The sequence below is a fragment of the Entelurus aequoreus genome, linkage group LG07 (assembly GCF_033978785.1).
Source record: "Entelurus aequoreus isolate RoL-2023_Sb linkage group LG07, RoL_Eaeq_v1.1, whole genome shotgun sequence".
Classification (NCBI taxonomy): domain Eukaryota; kingdom Metazoa; phylum Chordata; class Actinopteri; order Syngnathiformes; family Syngnathidae; genus Entelurus; species Entelurus aequoreus.
In genome coordinates, this window is record NC_084737.1 from 20,776,022 (window position 1) to 20,794,276 (window position 18,255).

The following is an 18,255-nucleotide window of genomic DNA, read 5'->3' on the forward strand; positions in this document are numbered from 1 at the left end:
AAGTACTTATTAATGCCTTATTCGGCATGGCCTAATTATAACCCTAACCCTGACCCTAACCAAAAAACTCTGAATTAAGTCTTTATTACTTAGAATATGTTCCCCTAGTGTCCATCCATCCATCCATTTTCTACCGCTTATTCCCTTCGGGGTGGCGGGGGGCGCCGGAGCCTATCTCAGCTACAATAGGACGGAAGGCGGGGTACACCCTGGACAAGTCGCCACCTCATCACAGGTCCAACACAGATAGCCAGACAACATTCACACTCACATTCACACGCTAGGGCCAATTTAGTGTTGCCAATCAACCTATCCCCAGGTGCATGTCTTTGGAGGTGGGAGGAAGCCGGAGAAGTCTTTGTTACTTAGAATATGTTCCCCAAAGTGTTACCAAAAATATATAACTTTGTCTTGAATTTGAAAAAACAAACATTTTATTTTTCACTAAAAAAGGGTTCGGTGAATGCGCATATGAAACTGGTGGGGTTCGGTACCTCCAACAAGGTTAAGAACGACTGATCTACAGGCTGTGCTCTCTTAGCACAAAGTAATCGATCTATACCTAAAGGAATAATGACAATAGGAAGTAAACTTGTCACATTAACTCAGTCTTTCTCAAATAATGGGGCGGATCCCCTGGGAGGGTGCAGTGCAATGCCAGGGAGTGCGCGTGTGACCCCGGGGAACATGCTTTATCAGTACCATGCAGTATCATGCTTCAAACCCCGCTTTGAAAAGCTGTGCACCACAAAATGTGCTCATTGTTGCCATTAATCTGACTTCCGCATTTTAATAACAAAATAAAAAAAACTCAGCACAAAATGTTTAATACATTTTTTTGTACATTAGAGTGTTTTATATATTAAGCTGCTGAGTTAATTTGCTGAAAAAATTTAATGTATTATTATTTATTTACTTTATTTACTTACATTTTTCATTATCAATTGGTTCAAGTCGGTCAAACAATGTTTACAGTTTAAATAGATGTAATAGTTTTTTTTTTTCAAGCAAATTGATGGACTTTAAACCTTTTCTGTTACAAACTAAAAAAATTTTTAATAAAGTTATTACAATGTAGGATGACCTACATTTCTTTATTTTTTCTTTAACGTTAATAAGGATACAATGTTATGCAGAGTTGTACTTACAACAATTTTATAGAGAAATTATACTACTTATAGTCACGGCTGAGCTAAATGTTTTCTTCTCCCTAGGGGGGGCGTATCAGAAAATAATTGAGAAGCACAACATTAACTGGAAGTAAAGCACCCCAACAACTGTTTTTTCTTTATCATTAAAATACTTTTACAAATTAAAACGGAATAAGATCAAATTTTTAGACACTCAAAAGAAAATATGGATCTTAAGAAGCCAGAACAATATTTAATATTTCTTCTGCCCAGAGTGAGACAGTGCTTCTATATGAGACAGGAGCACGTGTCATTCTCTTTTTTTGTGCATTCTAACTACTGAAAAACTGCTAGCAAGAGGCAGCAAACTATGTAGGCAATGAGGTTTTAATCTGTCCCGCCTATAAAGCCCTCTAAAAAGACATCCATCAATGTTCTATAAACATTCTATAAGTATGTATGTAATGAATTAACAAGCATATTCATAATATTTACATATTTTGGTAATTTTAAGCATTGCCAGAACTTTTATTTTTGGGCAATTGATTTCACAGAGGTCATCACAAAGTTCACCATTTCCATCAACAACTAACTACCACTAATCATGACAGACTTCATGAGAACTACTTAAGGATAAATGATCCACAACCTTATTTTTTTTTAGCCTGAATATAACGATGGTGAACTACAGTTTTTACAAGCTGGGTACTAGGCCAATCCAACTCTAGTGAAACACCAAGCATCATGTAGCGGTATTGCTAAGTGTTAAACAAGAAATACAAACTACGGACATTATAAAACAACCAGTTACTGTACAATGTCCGCTCCAACTGGGATGCCAACTGATGGGATGTTTATATCTTTGAGCACTTGCGTTAAACCGTTTAGATGATGAATTCATCATAATCCTCACCCCGGATTTCCATTAGATGCTGAACAGTTGCTGTACAAAACCATCAGAGAACAGCACAGCCATCCACAGTCTCGCAATCCCCACCACCATTCTGACTTTTACGAGATCTCGCGAGTCTGCCCGTAATCATGTGATAAGGGAAGTTGTAATTAATCGAACCACATAGAGTTTATTCTGTCCTTCCAGAGGAGCATAAGAAAATAAACTCGGTCCTGCTACTAATAATAGGAGCTGCAGCAGCAGCTCAGTAGGTCAAGAGGTAGAGTTACCTCTTTGATCAAGGCGCTGTGTTAATAAAAATACAGCCTCTGTGTTAGCTAGTACAATAACAATGTCTCTAATACTTTGTTAATATACAGGCCAAGGCATATCGTTGGTGGTTTTTGGATGTTTTTAGAGGGTTTTTTAGGCAGAATAGATGAATCCCATTCATACTTGCCAACCTTGAGACCTCCGAATTCGGGAGATGGGGGGGGGCTGGGTGTGTATATATTTTCAAGTATTTCTTATATATATATATATATATTTTCAAGTATTTCTTATATATATATATATATATATATATATATATATATATATATATATATATATATATATATATATATATATATATATATATATATATATATATATATATAAGGGCTGCAACAACTAATCGATTAAATCGATTAAAATCGATTATAAAAATAGTTGGCGATTAATTTAGTCATCGATTCGTTGGATCTATGCTATGCGCATAGGCTTTAAAAAAAAAAAAAATTATAATTTTTTTTTTTTTTAAATAAATCTTTATTTATAAACTGCAACATTTACAAACAGCTGAGAAACAATAATCAAAATAAGTATGGTGCTAGTATGCTGTTTTTTTCCAATAAAATACTGGAAAGGATAGAAATGTAGTTTGTCTCTTTTAATCGATTAAATCGATTAAAATCGATTATAAAAATAGTTGGCGATTAATTTAGTCATCGATTCGTTGGATCTATGCTATGCGCATAGGCTTTTAAAAAAAAAAAAAAAAATTATAATTTTTTTTTTTTTTAAATAAATCTTTATTTATAAACTGCAACATTTACAAACAGCTGAGAAACAATAATCAAAATAAGTATGGTGCCAGTATGCTGTTTTTTTCCAATAAAATACTGGAAAGGATAGAAATGTAGTTTGTCTCTTTTATCCGATTATTAATCGATTAATCGAAGCAATAATCGACAGATTAATCAATTATTAAATTAATCGTTAGTTGCAGCCCTAATATATATATATATATATATCGTATTTTTTGGATTATAAATCGCAGTTTTTTTCATAGTTTGGCCGTGGGTGCAACATATACTCCAGAGCGACTTATGTGTGAAATAATTAACACATTACCGTAAAATATCAAATAATATTATTTCTCTCATTCGCATAAGAGACTAAGCAAATGGCAGCAATCGTCACTCACACGTCAACCAATAAGAATTCGGCGGGGGAGGGTCATGGCAGAAGTGCATTGTGGGCCATGGGTTGCTAACTGCTATATGCTACTGCCGTAGCTATTAAAATGGATCACATCAAAATTGGCGGTAACTTATAAAAACTGAGAAGGGCTGAACTAAAATGGCACCGAAAAGGAAATCATATACTGCAGATTACAAACTGGGCGTAGTGAAATATGCAGCAGAGAACGGCAATCGAGCAGCAGAAAGAAAGGACATACCAGAGGCGACACCGGGGAGGAAGATTTCATCGGATTTAGCGATCGGGAGTGACAGATTGTTTGGTAAACGTATAGCACAGACCTGGGCATTCGGCGGCTCGCGGGCCACATCCGGCCCTTTGTGCGTCCCTGTCCGGCCCGCGTGAGGCCAATCATCCATCCATTTTCTACCGCTTATTCCCTTTGGGGTCGCGGGGGGCGCTGGAGCCTAGCTCAGCTACAATCGGGCGAAAGGCGGGGTACACCCTGGACAAGTCGCCACCTCATCACAGGGCCAACACAGTCATAAATTACAAAATAAATTTAAAAAACTATCTATGTCGAGTGTGCAATACAACGGTGCTGCATTGGTTTTGAAAAGCGTTATTTGTATTACTTCTGTGTGGACGTATGTGCGTGTGTGATTGTGAGTGAATGTGAACAGCGGCAATCACAAATTACAAAATAAATTTGAAAAAACATCCATGTCGTGCGTGCAATACAACTGTGCTGCTTTTATTTTGAAAATTGTTATTTATGGACATATGTCCGGGTGTAACCTGTGAGTGAAGGTGCACAGCGACAAGTAATGCCTAGTTACCACCGAAATGTCAGTTCACGCTAAAAAGAGAAAAGTTGATGACGAATGGCGTGTTTCCAACAAGACATGGACTGCCAAGTAATTCTTTACAGAAATTAAAGGTAAAGCCTTGTTCTTAATTTGTGGTACACAGGTTGCTGTGTTTAAAGAATATAATTTGAATCGCCACTACACAACGAAGCACGAGGAAAATACCGGAATCTGTCTGATGGAGCGCGCGCAAGGGAGGCTGATGCGTTGATGGTAAAACTACAAACCCAACAAGTACTTTTTGCCATATTTCACACCCCCAGAGATGCAGCTGTCAGGACAAGTTTCGTCATTTCTCACAAAATCGCCAGAAAAAGTAAGGCGTTTTCTGACGGAGAGTTTATCAAGGAGTGCTTATTGGACTCTGTTGCGCTGATATGCCTGGAAAGTTGGAGCTTCAGCTGAAGAACAGAACGGCCAACTTTGACTGTTTTTCGCTGGCTTTGGATGAGAGCTGCGATGTACGTAACACCGCCCACCTGCTCATTTTCTTACGTGGGATAACTGCAGACTTTCAAATCACGGAGTAGCTGGCAGCCATGCAGTCAATTAAAGAGACAACCACAGGTAATGACTTGTTCACATAGGTTAATGCGTGTTTGGACATGTTATGACTGAAATGGGACAAGCTGGCAGGCGTGACAACAGATGGCTGTCCGAATCTGGATGCAGGATAAGCTTTAAATTAACCCTGTGCAGAAATTGACATTTTTGCTTTGTATTATACATCAGGAAGTGTAGTGTAAGACAGTGTTAAAAATAAAACCATCAAAAGCAATCTGCTTTTGTATAAAGTTAACTTAGGTTAAATGAAATTATTATTATTATTATTATTATTTATCTTACGGTATATCAAAAATAATATTGAGCAACATTTAATTGAAATATTGTCGATGTGGCCCTCCAGCAGTGCTCGGGTTGCTCATGCGGCCCCCGGTAAAAATTAATTGCCCACCCCTGGTATAGCATGTTCTATATGTTATAGGTATTTGAATGACTCTTGTTGCCATGATGTGTTGCGTTAACATACCAGGCACGTTCTCAGTTGGTTATTTGTCCACTGCTCCCCTCACCTCCCAGGGGGTGATCAAGGGTGATGGGTCAAATGCAGAGAATAATTTCGCCGCACCTAGTGTGTGTGACAATCATTGGTACTTTAACTTTTTAACTTAACTTTATTGTGCATTTTTGGCCGGTGCGACGTATACTCCGGAGCGACTTATAGTCCGAAAAATACGGTATATATATATATATATATATATAAATAATCCGTTCATGAATGAGTATATCCGTTCAATGGAGAAGTCTGATCTACAAATTTTGCAGGCAGGATACCCCTTCACCTTCGAGCTGTCCTGGATAACCTGAAATTATTTTTTCCAATCATTTTGGAACTTGCAAGTAGGGATGATACTCGAAACCGGTTTTCCCGGTTGTTTGATAAGAAAAGAACCGAGTCCTCGGACTCAAATCCCTTTTTGAGAACCGGTACCCGTTATCGAGACCACTATAGTAAAGGAAAAGAGTTGATTCTTTATTCGAATCCCTCGGAACGAATCCCGTCCCGACCAGAAATGCTCCGTGTGACATCACAAGAAATTATGTCACGTAGCTCAGTCATTAGGCGCAGATAGGGAAAGCAGGAAAAAAATGGACGGGAAAAAGCGCTCCAAGGTGTAATAAAGTTCAAAACAAAAGCTATAATCCATCGAATAACTTTACTGAGAGATTTTAGCAGGGTAAAACACATGACGAAGACTTTTACGACCAACCGGAAACATAGCAACCAGGCTAGCAACGCACCTCCTTTACGGCAGCTGTCGCAACGTTCTTAAAACAACCGCAGCACATACATATATGACATCTCCCTTTTTTAACTTTTGTTTTTCTTTCCTTGTAAACAAAACAAAATCACACTGTAGATGTGTTGTCTGTCTAATTATAAATAATGCAGACGAGGCGTGTTGGCTGAGTTCTTGACGTTTACGTTCACGGGTGACGACATGCAACACTTTTCGGGGCTACCGCGCATGCTCGTAACTCCCGTTGCATGCTGGGTAGTGTAGTTGTTATATTCTCTAGCTCATAACATTTTCCCCCTATAAAGAAATAATGTTAACTCAATAAAGTGTATTTCTTTTTTTAGCTTTAACTTTTCATTTTTTAGCATTGTAACCACATTTGCAAAGAACTTTTCTCTTCATAGAATGTTCTTTCAATAAAGAAATAAAGTGCAAAAATGTCAAAGCATCATAACAAACAGTTATGTCAAATAGCAGCAGAAGTGCACTTTTTGGAGAGCTGTATTATTTTCAGTTTTGTGCCCAAGGGACTGATTTTATTTACTATGTTATTATTTATACACCTATAGTGATCACAGAGACAGGTTGTTTTTGTGTTACTGTATATATTTGTTTTTCTGAAAAATCCCACTTAATATACTTTGGGTAACAACAGTCAATATTTATTTATTTTATTTTATTTTTTTAGGTGGGTAACAGTCAATATTTATTTATTTATTAGATTTTATTTTTTTATTATATAATAAAAGTGAGCTTTTGTTAAACCAAATATTGTGGGTTTTTTTCCATATACAACAACCTATCTGGACTCGATAAGAGAATCGATAAGGAATCTGTTCGATAAGAGGATTCGATAATAGGCTCGGACTCCATAATTCCTTATCAAACATCATCCCTGCGTACTTCTTCTTCTTACTCGTCATCGCCATGTCTCTTCTTCGTTCTTCTGCTTCGTCTCTGTTATGTTTTTGGACATTACTACTTGCCGTAGTTTTGAAGCAATGCATGATGGGAATCCGGATGCTGTGTGTCTGTGTATTAACGTGCCGGCTGGAATAAACACACGCTGAGAAATAGCTCTGTGCCTGCCTACTTTATGGGTTGTAGATAAACCTATGGATAACGGAGACATATATAATAGTCTCCTTTTCAGGTGAGAGAGGACGCTAAAGGCAGTGCCTTTAAGACACACCCCCAATATTGTTGTCCGGGTGGAAATCGGGAGAAATTCGGGAGAATGGTTGCCCTGGGAGATTTTCGGGAGGGGCACTAAAATTCGGGAGTCTCCCGGGAAAATCGGGAGGGTTGGCAAGTATGATCCCATTAGCTACATTGTTAGCTGTCTCGTACTAGCGTTTTTACCTATTTAAGATGCACACTAAAGAGAACAACGTGTGTTCTTGTCTTACATTTCAATTGTAAATGATTGGTAAAATTCCCCCAAAAAGTGCAGTTTCCCTTCAAAAGTAGAACCAACAAGTGAAGGAGATAATACATTTTCACCCAATGTAGTAAACAGGCTCTAAGAGCATGTATTATTGCCAGGTACTTCCTTTTGTCCTGAGCCCATGAGCATTTTTCAAGCAGTAGAATCAAAACAGCGCAACATTACACAAAGTAAGTCATTTTATAAAGTTGTGCATAACTTTAATGATTATTTAACAATTGTGCCAAGAAAACTACGTACATAACATCTCCTGTTTCAGTGCAGCGTCTACTTGCACTTCAGCTAATCCAGGCTGTTGCTTGGAGGGCAAGGGTTAGCAGATAATAACAAATTACTGTCATTCACAAGGGCATTTCCACACATTTCACAAGGGCATTTCTACACATTGTTAAACACATTGTTAAAGGAATCTTAGGTGTTTCCATACACAACCTCGGTACTACCTGTTCCCTTAATTTTCAGTCCCACCACTTGGCTAAAATGTGCATGGCTGGAATGACATCACATACCTAAGGCGCAAATATAAAAAAAATATGCATCCTTAGAAAAAAAAGCTGGTCAGAATGATGACAGTGTCAAACAAGTTGAGCGTGTGATTCCTCTGAAAGCAAGCCACAGTCACTAACGGAAGTTACATTTATCATGTACGGGATTCCTAAATAAATATGACTGCCAACTTTCATCACTTGGACAAAAAAACGAATTAACCGAATGATGAATAATACAAATAAATAAACATGCAGATAAGATTTCCTGCATCCGCTTTTACAGTTATAAAGTAATGTATCTGTGACGTTGCACCTAACTCACTAAAAAAATGTGTGACAAAGTGTGTCCATCTGTCAGCTATTTTGAGAATTGTCTGTCACGGTTGTGCTAACCAACAGGTCTAGTTAGGCGTGTGTTGCGTGAGTAGTACAGAATCATGCCAGAAGGATAAGCACACCTAAACAGTGTCAACATGCACTTCCCAACCAAAAAAAGGATGAAGAATATTGTCAAAAGTTGTCAACTGATTTAAAGAAAATACATTGTTTTGAAATCCAAGCAAGAGGTTGACTTGTGTCCTGTCACTGTTTGTTGCTTCAATATGAAAGTTATTTAGGCGAACAATGAGATCACAAAAAGGAAATCAATTAAGAGTGAAAAAATGTATAAACCAAATCTAAATCCAGAGCCAGACAGTAATGATTCCCTGCACTTCCATCCATACACTATTTCTGTACACAAATTAGGTATCTGGGAATATATCACCTCTCCAGGAGTATCAAATTGCAGCCATGTAAACGACCTTTGCTTGGAGAGAATATGATACTATTGTGAAAAAAAACAAAAAGGTATGCCTCTCTCTCTTCTCTTTTTTTTTTATGTGCGTGAGAGTGTGTTGCATCCGGAGCAGAGCACAGCTGTGCACAAGGCATCCTGCTACACGAGTAGGTAGACTCACCAATAAATGGATCCGTAAAGGAATGCGTACCCTCAACAAGAAGTACTATTACGTTGCAATGAGCGCAAACCATTTCCTCTTCCTGATAGTGTAGATTTCTGTATCCACTCTCACAGACGCCATGAAAATGCAAATATATTCCAGGAAGGGTTCTGTCAACACAAGCCCCTTTCAAACACCCTATTAAAGTTGGGAATTTTCTGCCTTTTTTCCAGGTCGAGGCTCTACATTCATCACAGACGGGTAGAAATGGGTACCGAAACTCGGTTCCATAATTTCACTAGTGCTTTCAATTAAACTGCTTAATTAGATTTAAAAAAGCTTCAATGTATATTCTGTTACTTGGCCACTGCAATAGAGCGCACATGAGAAAGGTGGTTTGTGAAGGCCGTGATCATTGTGGCAGCAAACAGCGGAGAATAGGGTTTATTATGTTATGTTAAAAATGTTGATGATGTGTGCATATATTAGATATAGGGCTGGGCAAAATGGACGAAAAAGTATATCTCGATATATTTTTACTTAAACTTGATATTCTATATATATATCTTGATATATTTTCCGGTGAAAATATTTATATAGATATTCATTTTTGAGCGAAATTCACTGAAATTTAAGTGAATGACAACTGTACTGTAAACAGTCAGTGGTACTTTTATTAACCTAGTTAGTCAAGATGGGTATTAACACCACAGAAAAGAAACTGTTTAAGTAGCACAGAATTACATAACAAATAAAATAGAAAAATATGTTTTCTATGTAAAATAAATAACATAGCTGTGCATATAATACAAAATGTATCAAACTCAGATAAAAAATTAATTTGCAGATAGGCACTTTTTAATTCTCAGTCGACGATGTAATGGACTGTCACACATGTACGGTTCTGTGGTCCTACTAGACCACATGTCTGTGGTCACCGCCAAGTAAGTGACTTGACTTAATTGTGCGACTATGATCTTGTTGTTTGTTTCAAAATGATTCAACTATTCAATGTTGAAATATAAAGAGTGGAACTAATGAAGAAAATGTCAGCTACTGTCTTGTTGTAAAACACCAATGAAAATTAAATGTAGCATTTAGATAAAAGTAATCACATGTCTGCCACAATCATGTGTGTTCTTAAATGTGTATTCCACCTCTTCCAGTTTCGATTTGGGCTTACATGGTAAACAACTCAAATTAATGTTTTATCTAGACGCATACATTTGTCCAAAAGTGGCCAAATAGACACATTGTGGGTTTCCTGGACGTCGTCTACATTGCTAAAATAATAATCTAAGGAAGAGAATCACTCAGCCATCTTCCACTAGTTTTCTTAATATATATATATCGCCTGCTTGAAAATTCCCTCTTCTCTTCTACAACTCTCTCGTCGTCATTTGGGATGTCTATTGTGATTTCTAATCCTGGTCCGATGACCCGTCCTATGTTGCCTTTGATTGGCCTAATCTCAACCAATCGTGACTCATCATAGTAAACAACCAACCAATCATGGATGTTCTTATACGTGCAAGCACGTCTTGGAAGGAGGAAGGGGAGGGCTTTAGTAGCCCGTGGAAAAGAGCGGGGTAGAACAAGGAACACAACAAATAAGCAGCGTTTGGTCATTTTAACGTAAAATAAATCATATTGATATTACGATATTTTCTTAATTCATATCTTGTTTAAAAATATATCGATATGTCTTACAAACTCGATATATCGCCGAGCCCTACATTGCATGCGCGACAGTATGTGACGTATGTAACAAGGTGCGCTTGTTTTATCTTTCTGGGAGAAGGAGAGACAAGAAAGAGTGATAAAAGCCTGCTGTGTAATGCCCGCAGCTCAAAGCAACTGTGTGAGAACGTATACTCACGAAATAGTCATTTTCTACATGGCACAGAGACAAACCCGCGATACATCGAGTATATTTGATGCATCGCCCAGCCCTAATTAGAAACACATATCAAAGGTTATGGCGAGCAGAAAATCAGTTTATTTAAACTATTTTACCCAAAATACGCAGTGATGCATTGTATTTTATCCGATTGGTCGATTAATCCAAACCAATCAAATAGAGCCTATGTTTGGTGCGAAATGAATGCAGACTCAGTCACCTGCTATAAGTGTTTGAAGGTAATATTGTGCAAGCAACGTCTTGTAAGTGATGTAGCATCCTGACAGAGGCACAGAGTCATTGACACACCAACAGCAGTGCTCAGGTCTAACACCGCACACATGTTTCACCACCGCACTCTACACAAAACAAAAATTGTGTTTTCAATTTTCTTACTACCCGTTCAGGCATTGTAAAATAGTACCAATTTGGCACATGTAAATGTTGTTCATTGCTCATCCCTACTGACAAAAGCATGGGGAACGACCCTTGAATTTGCCAGCTTCATAAGTAGAAACAGGGTAACAGAGTATTGTAACAGACAGGATGGCGTCTGTGTGAAAAGGAATAACAGAAAGCCGAAACATGGGTCACACTTGAGAGTGAGACTCGCTTTTCCCGCACTCTAGTATGGAAAGCATCCCAGTCCAATAACTATTGTATACGACACACCAGAGACTGACACAAAGGGTGCCACACTTCCGATGATTTGATTTTCACTGTATGAACGCACTCACAGGCACGACACTGGCAAATAGTGATATACCAATTTTGCGGATTCTCTCTGTGAAAGACACTAACGGTACTGCCCTTACATGTCAGGAATGATTCACCTATTTGTAAACAACAGTACCACACACGGTCACGCAAAATTTATCAGAATGCTATAAAACTTAAGCAGTTAATGTCCAGGTGTTAAATCAGAATCAGAACCAGCTGTATTGGCGCGGTACAGTAGGTTTAACACACAATTAATTTAACTTGGTAGACTGTGCTCTCTTTGTTCAATGTAAAACAATTAAGAAAAAGGTAGTATGCTTCTACAACAACAAAGTTGACACACACCAAACCAAATCTAGAAATTAGTATTTTGAAAAAAATTACAAGGCTTAAACATTTGTGTAATCAATGAGGGAACGGCAACCATCTAGGATCTTGGACCTGGACATTCTGTAGATATAGTACAGCACATTCTCACTAAATTTTAAACAGTCATGCAAAAAAAATCTACCCAACAGGCTGATATATCAAAAACTGTAAACAATAAACCAACCCATGACGAGAGGTACATATAATTTATCAGTGATTGCTACAGGACTTACATCTTTTTACTTTTTTATTAAAGTATTTAAATAACTTAAATGTTATTCTCTACTGCAGTTTTCGGTGCAGAAACATATGTATTGTAAAAAGTCCAATTCAAGGTTACAGTAGCACCACCTTTTACCTATCTTTCACAACTACTTGTCAAACTAAATACAATAATTAAAGGCCTTACCTACGGATTTGGCAGATTTTGATGATAAGAAATCCCCGTTAGCTTATCAAAATAATTAATGGAGAGTTAAGTGTAAATGTGAGGCACTTACTCTCGCCCTCTATTTTGTCCGTCCCCCGGGTCCAAATGATGGTCCTTGTCTCCAGTTTGACCTGGAAAGTCCTCCTCTCTGGCCTTTGGGATTTTTTCGAATAAAACAGCGTAAGCACAGTTCCCAGCTCCAGGTCTCGGTATAAGTTGTTCATCTCCGCGTCGTTGTCCATCCACGGGACGGGACCGTTGGAAAAGAAACCCGAGGTCCCAGCCATGTTCACTTCCCCTGTTTGTTATCCGTTTCCTCTCAGAACAATATGCTCAGTCCAGGCCTAGACAGGGATACCTACAACAGGAGAAGAGAAGGAGGAGGACGAGGAGGGGGAGGTCCATGAAACAACAATTCCACTTGGTGTCCAAATGTGTCAGACATGTACATACTTTGCTAACCAAGTTGACAAAGTCAGAAGGCATGTCTGATAGCTGTCACTCCTATTCACATTTTGAAAAGGAAATATTTCCTGTCAGGTTTTTCTGAGAGTTAATGCAAATGTAACTGGTGTTTCAGACAAACCCAACATACACCGTAAATACTCATGAAGATTGGTACACAGCAATGGTAAAGATAATAAGTGTTAAGGTAACACTCGCTATTGGGTGGTGCCATTACTAGCTGAAGTTTAAGCCAAAGTAAGTACATTTTTAATAAATACCGCACCGTTTAGATAAAACATTTTAAAAACAACCCTCAAACTATGCAGGTTATTTCTAGCCATATAATATTGTTTGCGCTTGAAGGTATTGTATTTAATAAAAAATTTAGATAAGTGCAGCGTCCAATAAAATGCAAAGCAGACAAATAAATGATCCAAAAAGAACAAAAGTCAAATGCTAACTTTTTCTTCAAGATAAAATCAGGCCCTATCATCAACAAATACAACACAACGATGGCCAAGGTGATTAGTCAAATCCAATCCTGCAAGATTCAAGTAGCATTTGTTAATGAGCAGCTAGAGATACTTGCAGTGTCCAATAAGGGCCTCCGCGCAGCAAACACAAAAATGATCTAAAAACCAAATGAACATTTCTGCAATTATAAACGTTGCCAGATTGAAAACAAATGCAAATACCAAACACACACACACCCCCAAAACAACGCAATGCTTGAAATTCACAGAACAAAACCTGAAGTTTCCCAGACTTAAGGGATGTTCATCTTTAGAGGCAAGAAAGTTGGCTGACTTTTGAATAAATGCAGGATGTAAAGGCACGTATTACTTTAAGTCTTTGTTAAACACTTGGTCTCATTCCAAGGCCAACATTGGCCATGTAAATAAGTTGCTCTACAATAGTGTAAAATATTAAGAGCAACTGTTGTTTCGCATGTTTTGGATCCTGCAGTGTTTATGTGATCGCAGTATTTTTAACATGCCACAAGTTGCATAGTGTTGCTGTTTTTTTCTGGTTAAGGGAAGATATTTATAATTTGATATTTAAAAGTGTAAGCAACGCTCAAATTAGAAAATTATCACATTTAAAAAAGATGATATAGCAGGCACTAGAAAAGTCTTACTTTTTTAGGTGTATTTTTAATTCTCCTATATTGACGGTGCGCGCTCTGAGCTGCCATCAAATAGGTATGCAATTACCGATTTAAAACAACAACAACAACAAAAACATCTGGCACGGAGGGTAATATCTCTTTTACCCAAATACACACATACAGCACAGCCACGGTGATAACAAGAAACGTCTGGCGTAAAAATCAGGCCAATGAGAGCTAGCATGTCGCTAGTCCCCAGACATGATGCGCCTGTTTTCAGACCCTCAAAGGGTCCCAGGTAGAATTTACTATCGCCTTTTCCTGTCCTTTACTAGCCTGCTGGAATATTGCGGGGGGAAAACAAGTGAAGAAAGAAGGCGTCGCAGTGGCTGCCGAGCTGGGCTGTGCTGTGCTGGACTTACCGCCGCAATCTCGGCCTGACCGCACATCTCTAACCGCTGCACAACTCTCTCCAGTGGCGCCCCTGTTTGCTGCCGTTCGTCCACTATTCCGGAATTAGATCACCACCAGGCCCCCGGGGAGGCTCGCCTGTTCCCGTCAACAAAACGCTCCAGTTTCCCCTTCTCCCCTATGCGTGTCCATAGAGGCAGCAAAGTGGAGCAGTGGTGAAGGTACGTAAGTCTGTCTGTGGAGGCTCCTCCCCCTCCTAGCGACCACCAGTAGCTCAAAATACACTGTTCCGGTGGAACGTTTCACAATAAAAGCTCAACACAGTGGAACACGCACAGCCCAATGGCAAGGGAAATAAATCTTATAACAATATGTAGGGCAAGGCACGGCGAGACAAGTTTATTTTTAGAGCAGAATTAGTACACAGGGCAAAGTTTTTTATAGAAAAATACAAGAAGGCAAAAATAAAATACTTATGATAAAAATTGAAATCACAAAATAAAATCATTATAAAGTTAAAGTACCAATAATCGGCACACACACACTAGGTGTGGTGAAATTAACCTCTGCATTTGACCCATCCCCTTTTTCACCCCCTGGGAGGTGAGGGGAGCAGTGAGCAGCAGCAGTGCCTGCGCTCAGGAATCTTTTTGGTGATTTAACCCCCAATTCCAACCCGCGATGCTGAGTGCCAAGCAGGGAGGTAATGGGTCCCATTGTTATAGTCTTTGGTATGACTCGGCCGGGGTTTGAACTCACGACCTACCGATCTCAGGGCGGACACTCTAACCACAAGGCCACTGAGCATGTCATAAAACATCCATCCATCCATTTTCTATCGCTTGTCCCAACGGCGGACAAGTCGCCACCTCATCGCAGGGCCAACACAGATAGACAGACAACATTCACACTCACATTCACTCACTAGGGCCAATTTAGTGTTGCCAATCAACATATCCCCAGGTGCATGACTTTGGAGGTGGGAGGAAGGCGGAGTACCCGGGGGGAACCCACGCAGTCACGGGGAGAACATGCAAATTCCACACAGAAAGATCCCTAGCCTGGGATTGAACCCAAGACCTTCGTAATCATAATTTAAATCAAAAATCAAATACTCTCAGTTGTCATATAGCCTGGATTTGAACATTGCCAATGTTAAGGTCTGTTTTACATAATCTGGAAGACTATTCCAGGTTTTAGGAGCATAAAACTGAAACGTAGCCTCACCATGTTTGGTCCTGATGCTGGGCACCAACAGGAGACCACTAAATTAAATTAAAGTACCAATGATTGTCACACACACACTAGGTGTGGTGAAATTTGTCCTCTGCATTTGACCCATCCCCTTGTTCCACCCCCTGGGAGGTGAGGGGAGCAGTGGACAGCAGCGGTGCCTCGGCCGGGAATCATTTTTGGTGATTTAACCCCCAATTCCAACCCTTGATGCTGAGTGCCAAGCAAGGAGGTAATGGGTCCCATTTTCCCATTTGTCTTTGGTATGACTCGGCCGGGGTTTGAACTCACAATCTACCGATCTCAGGGCGGACACTCTAACCACTAGGCCACTGAGTAGGTACCTGAGGTTCTCAGAGCAGGAGATGGTTCTATTGGTTCTAACATGTCAGAGATGTACTTTGGCACAAAACCATTAAAGAGCTGTTTTAAAGTCTAGTCTCTGAGCAACTGGAAGCCAGTGTAGTGACCAAATATACTAATACCGTACTAATATTGTGATATTTCCTGGTTCTAGGTAGGACTCGAACGGCAGCATTCTGGATGTACTGCAGTTACTTTACAGCTTGTTTAGAGAGCCCATTGAGAAGGCCAGTAAAGTAGTGTAACCTGCTGGAAACAAAGACATGAATTAGTCTTTCTAAGTTTGATTTAAACATTATTCCTCTGATTTTGGCAATGGGCGGTAAAAAGCTACTGATGTCATTGACTGTTAAAGTTCAAGTCTGAGTTCATTATTACCCCTAGATTTCCAACCTGATCATTACGTTTCAGGGAGAGGGTCTCAGGGTAACTAATAATAGTTTATATTTGCTTCTGTGGGCCAAAGACAATGATTTCTGTTTTGTCACCACACACTGATGTGTTCGATGCAGCGACAAAGTCAATCAATGGGCTGACGTTCACCTGCCGTCAGTGACACACTTCTAATTCAATGGGTTTTCTCTATTTTCATGACTAAAATAGAATTGTTTATCCTCGCGACTCCGAAAGGGACAAGCGGTAGAAAATGGATGGATGGATACATTGTATATTGTCACTGAAGGCATCAACACGATGAATGAACACATGTGGAGTTATGTACTTAACAAAAAAAGGTGAAATAACTGAAAACATGCTCCAAAGACATGCACCTGGGGATAGGTTGATTGGCAACACTAAATTGGCCCTAGTGTGTGAATGTGAGTGTGAAGGTTGTATGTCTATCTGTGTTGGCCCTGTGATGAGGTGGAAACTTGTCCAGCTGCCTTCCGCCCGAATGCAGCTGAGATAGGCTCCAGCACCCCCCGCGACCCCGAAAGGGACAAGCGATATAAAATGGAAGGATGGATGGATGTTTTATATTCTATTTTTTTCAAAATTGTCACCCTTTGCTCTGATTACTGCTTTGCACACTCTTGGCACTCTCTCGATGAGCTTCAAGAGGTAGTCACCTGATTGGGTTTTCACTTCACAGGTGTCATAGTTTTGATGCCTTCAGTGACAATCTACAATGTAAATAGTCATGAAAACAAAGACAACGCATTGAAATGAGAAGGTGTGTCCACTTTTGACCTGTACTGTGTACATATATATATATATATATATAATTTTAGCGCCGATGATGAAGGAGTCTTTGCTTGGCTGATAGAAGACTTTTCTTTAACAATAGTATCGATCGAGGCTCGAACCAAACAAACTAACATGAACAGAACACCAACCAGATTCATAGTGTCAAAGAGGAAAGTTCTGAGAAAAGAAGGAGCTAAGAAATGAACTAAAGTAGCCACTTCCTTCACAGTGAGGCATGCTTGGAACAAGGAAGTAGAGGGAAATGTTATAGTGGCTCCCCCCAGTGCCGCTAAAATATTGATTCTGTGCGCAGAGAAAAATATCTTGATAATCCATTTATTACATCCCAAATAATTGTGATGATTATAAGATCATTACATTAAGTATATCATAATTATTTGACATTCTGAATATGTTTAAGTATCAACGTATTTGTTCAACACTCTCTTTCTGAATGAAACTCCCGAAATAATATTTTTTTAAGGACATTCCGATTTATTGAGATGCATCTGTGAAAACAGCCACATTTACTTATCTATTTGCATTTTTCAATGTTTAATGTGACCATTTCTGTTTGCATATGTTTGTAAATTTGGTGTACAGTTATATGTGTGTGTTTTTTCTGCCATATGTTGATTTTTAACAAACACTTGCAGATTTCCACAATACTGGAGTTGGTAATAGAAAAAAAGTGCATGTATTTTCATCTGTCAAAATAATGCTCCTATAGAATACGATCAGGTATTAACCATGAGGCAATCTGTAGACATAAAGTCGCAAACTAGTCTGAAGTGATTACATAACATTTTTGTCAACACTACAAAGTACCATAACATACCATACCAACTTTATTTATAAAGCCCTTTAAAAACAACCACAGTTGAAGAACAAACGGCTGTACACCACCAAGAAATACAGGCAAAGGACAGACTAAAAAATTTAATTTAAAGCAGAGGTAAAATACACATTGAAAAAGCAAATACAAATTATCTTAACAACAATTTGTTATATAAAAGCAGTTAAAAAGTTAAAAACAGTTAAAAAAGTTAAAAA

General features: G+C 38.8%; 1 protein-coding gene across 2 annotated transcripts in view; it reads right to left on the reverse strand.

Moving 5' to 3' along the window:
* The window catches only part of LOC133653494 (1-phosphatidylinositol 4,5-bisphosphate phosphodiesterase gamma-1-like), a 39,039-nt gene extending 24,361 nt beyond the window's left edge, over nucleotides 1-14,678 (reverse strand). For both annotated transcript variants that reach the window (XM_062052820.1, XM_062052819.1), the window contains exons 1-2: nucleotides 14,430-14,678; nucleotides 12,523-12,810 (exon numbers count right to left, since the gene is read on the reverse strand). In XM_062052820.1, the coding sequence (XP_061908804.1) occupies nucleotides 12,523-12,739 (217 nt within the window). In that variant the 5' untranslated portion in view covers nucleotides 12,740-12,810; nucleotides 14,430-14,678. The remainder of the gene's footprint in view (nucleotides 1-12,522; nucleotides 12,811-14,429) is intronic.
* Between the last annotated feature and the right edge of the window lie 3,577 nt (nucleotides 14,679-18,255).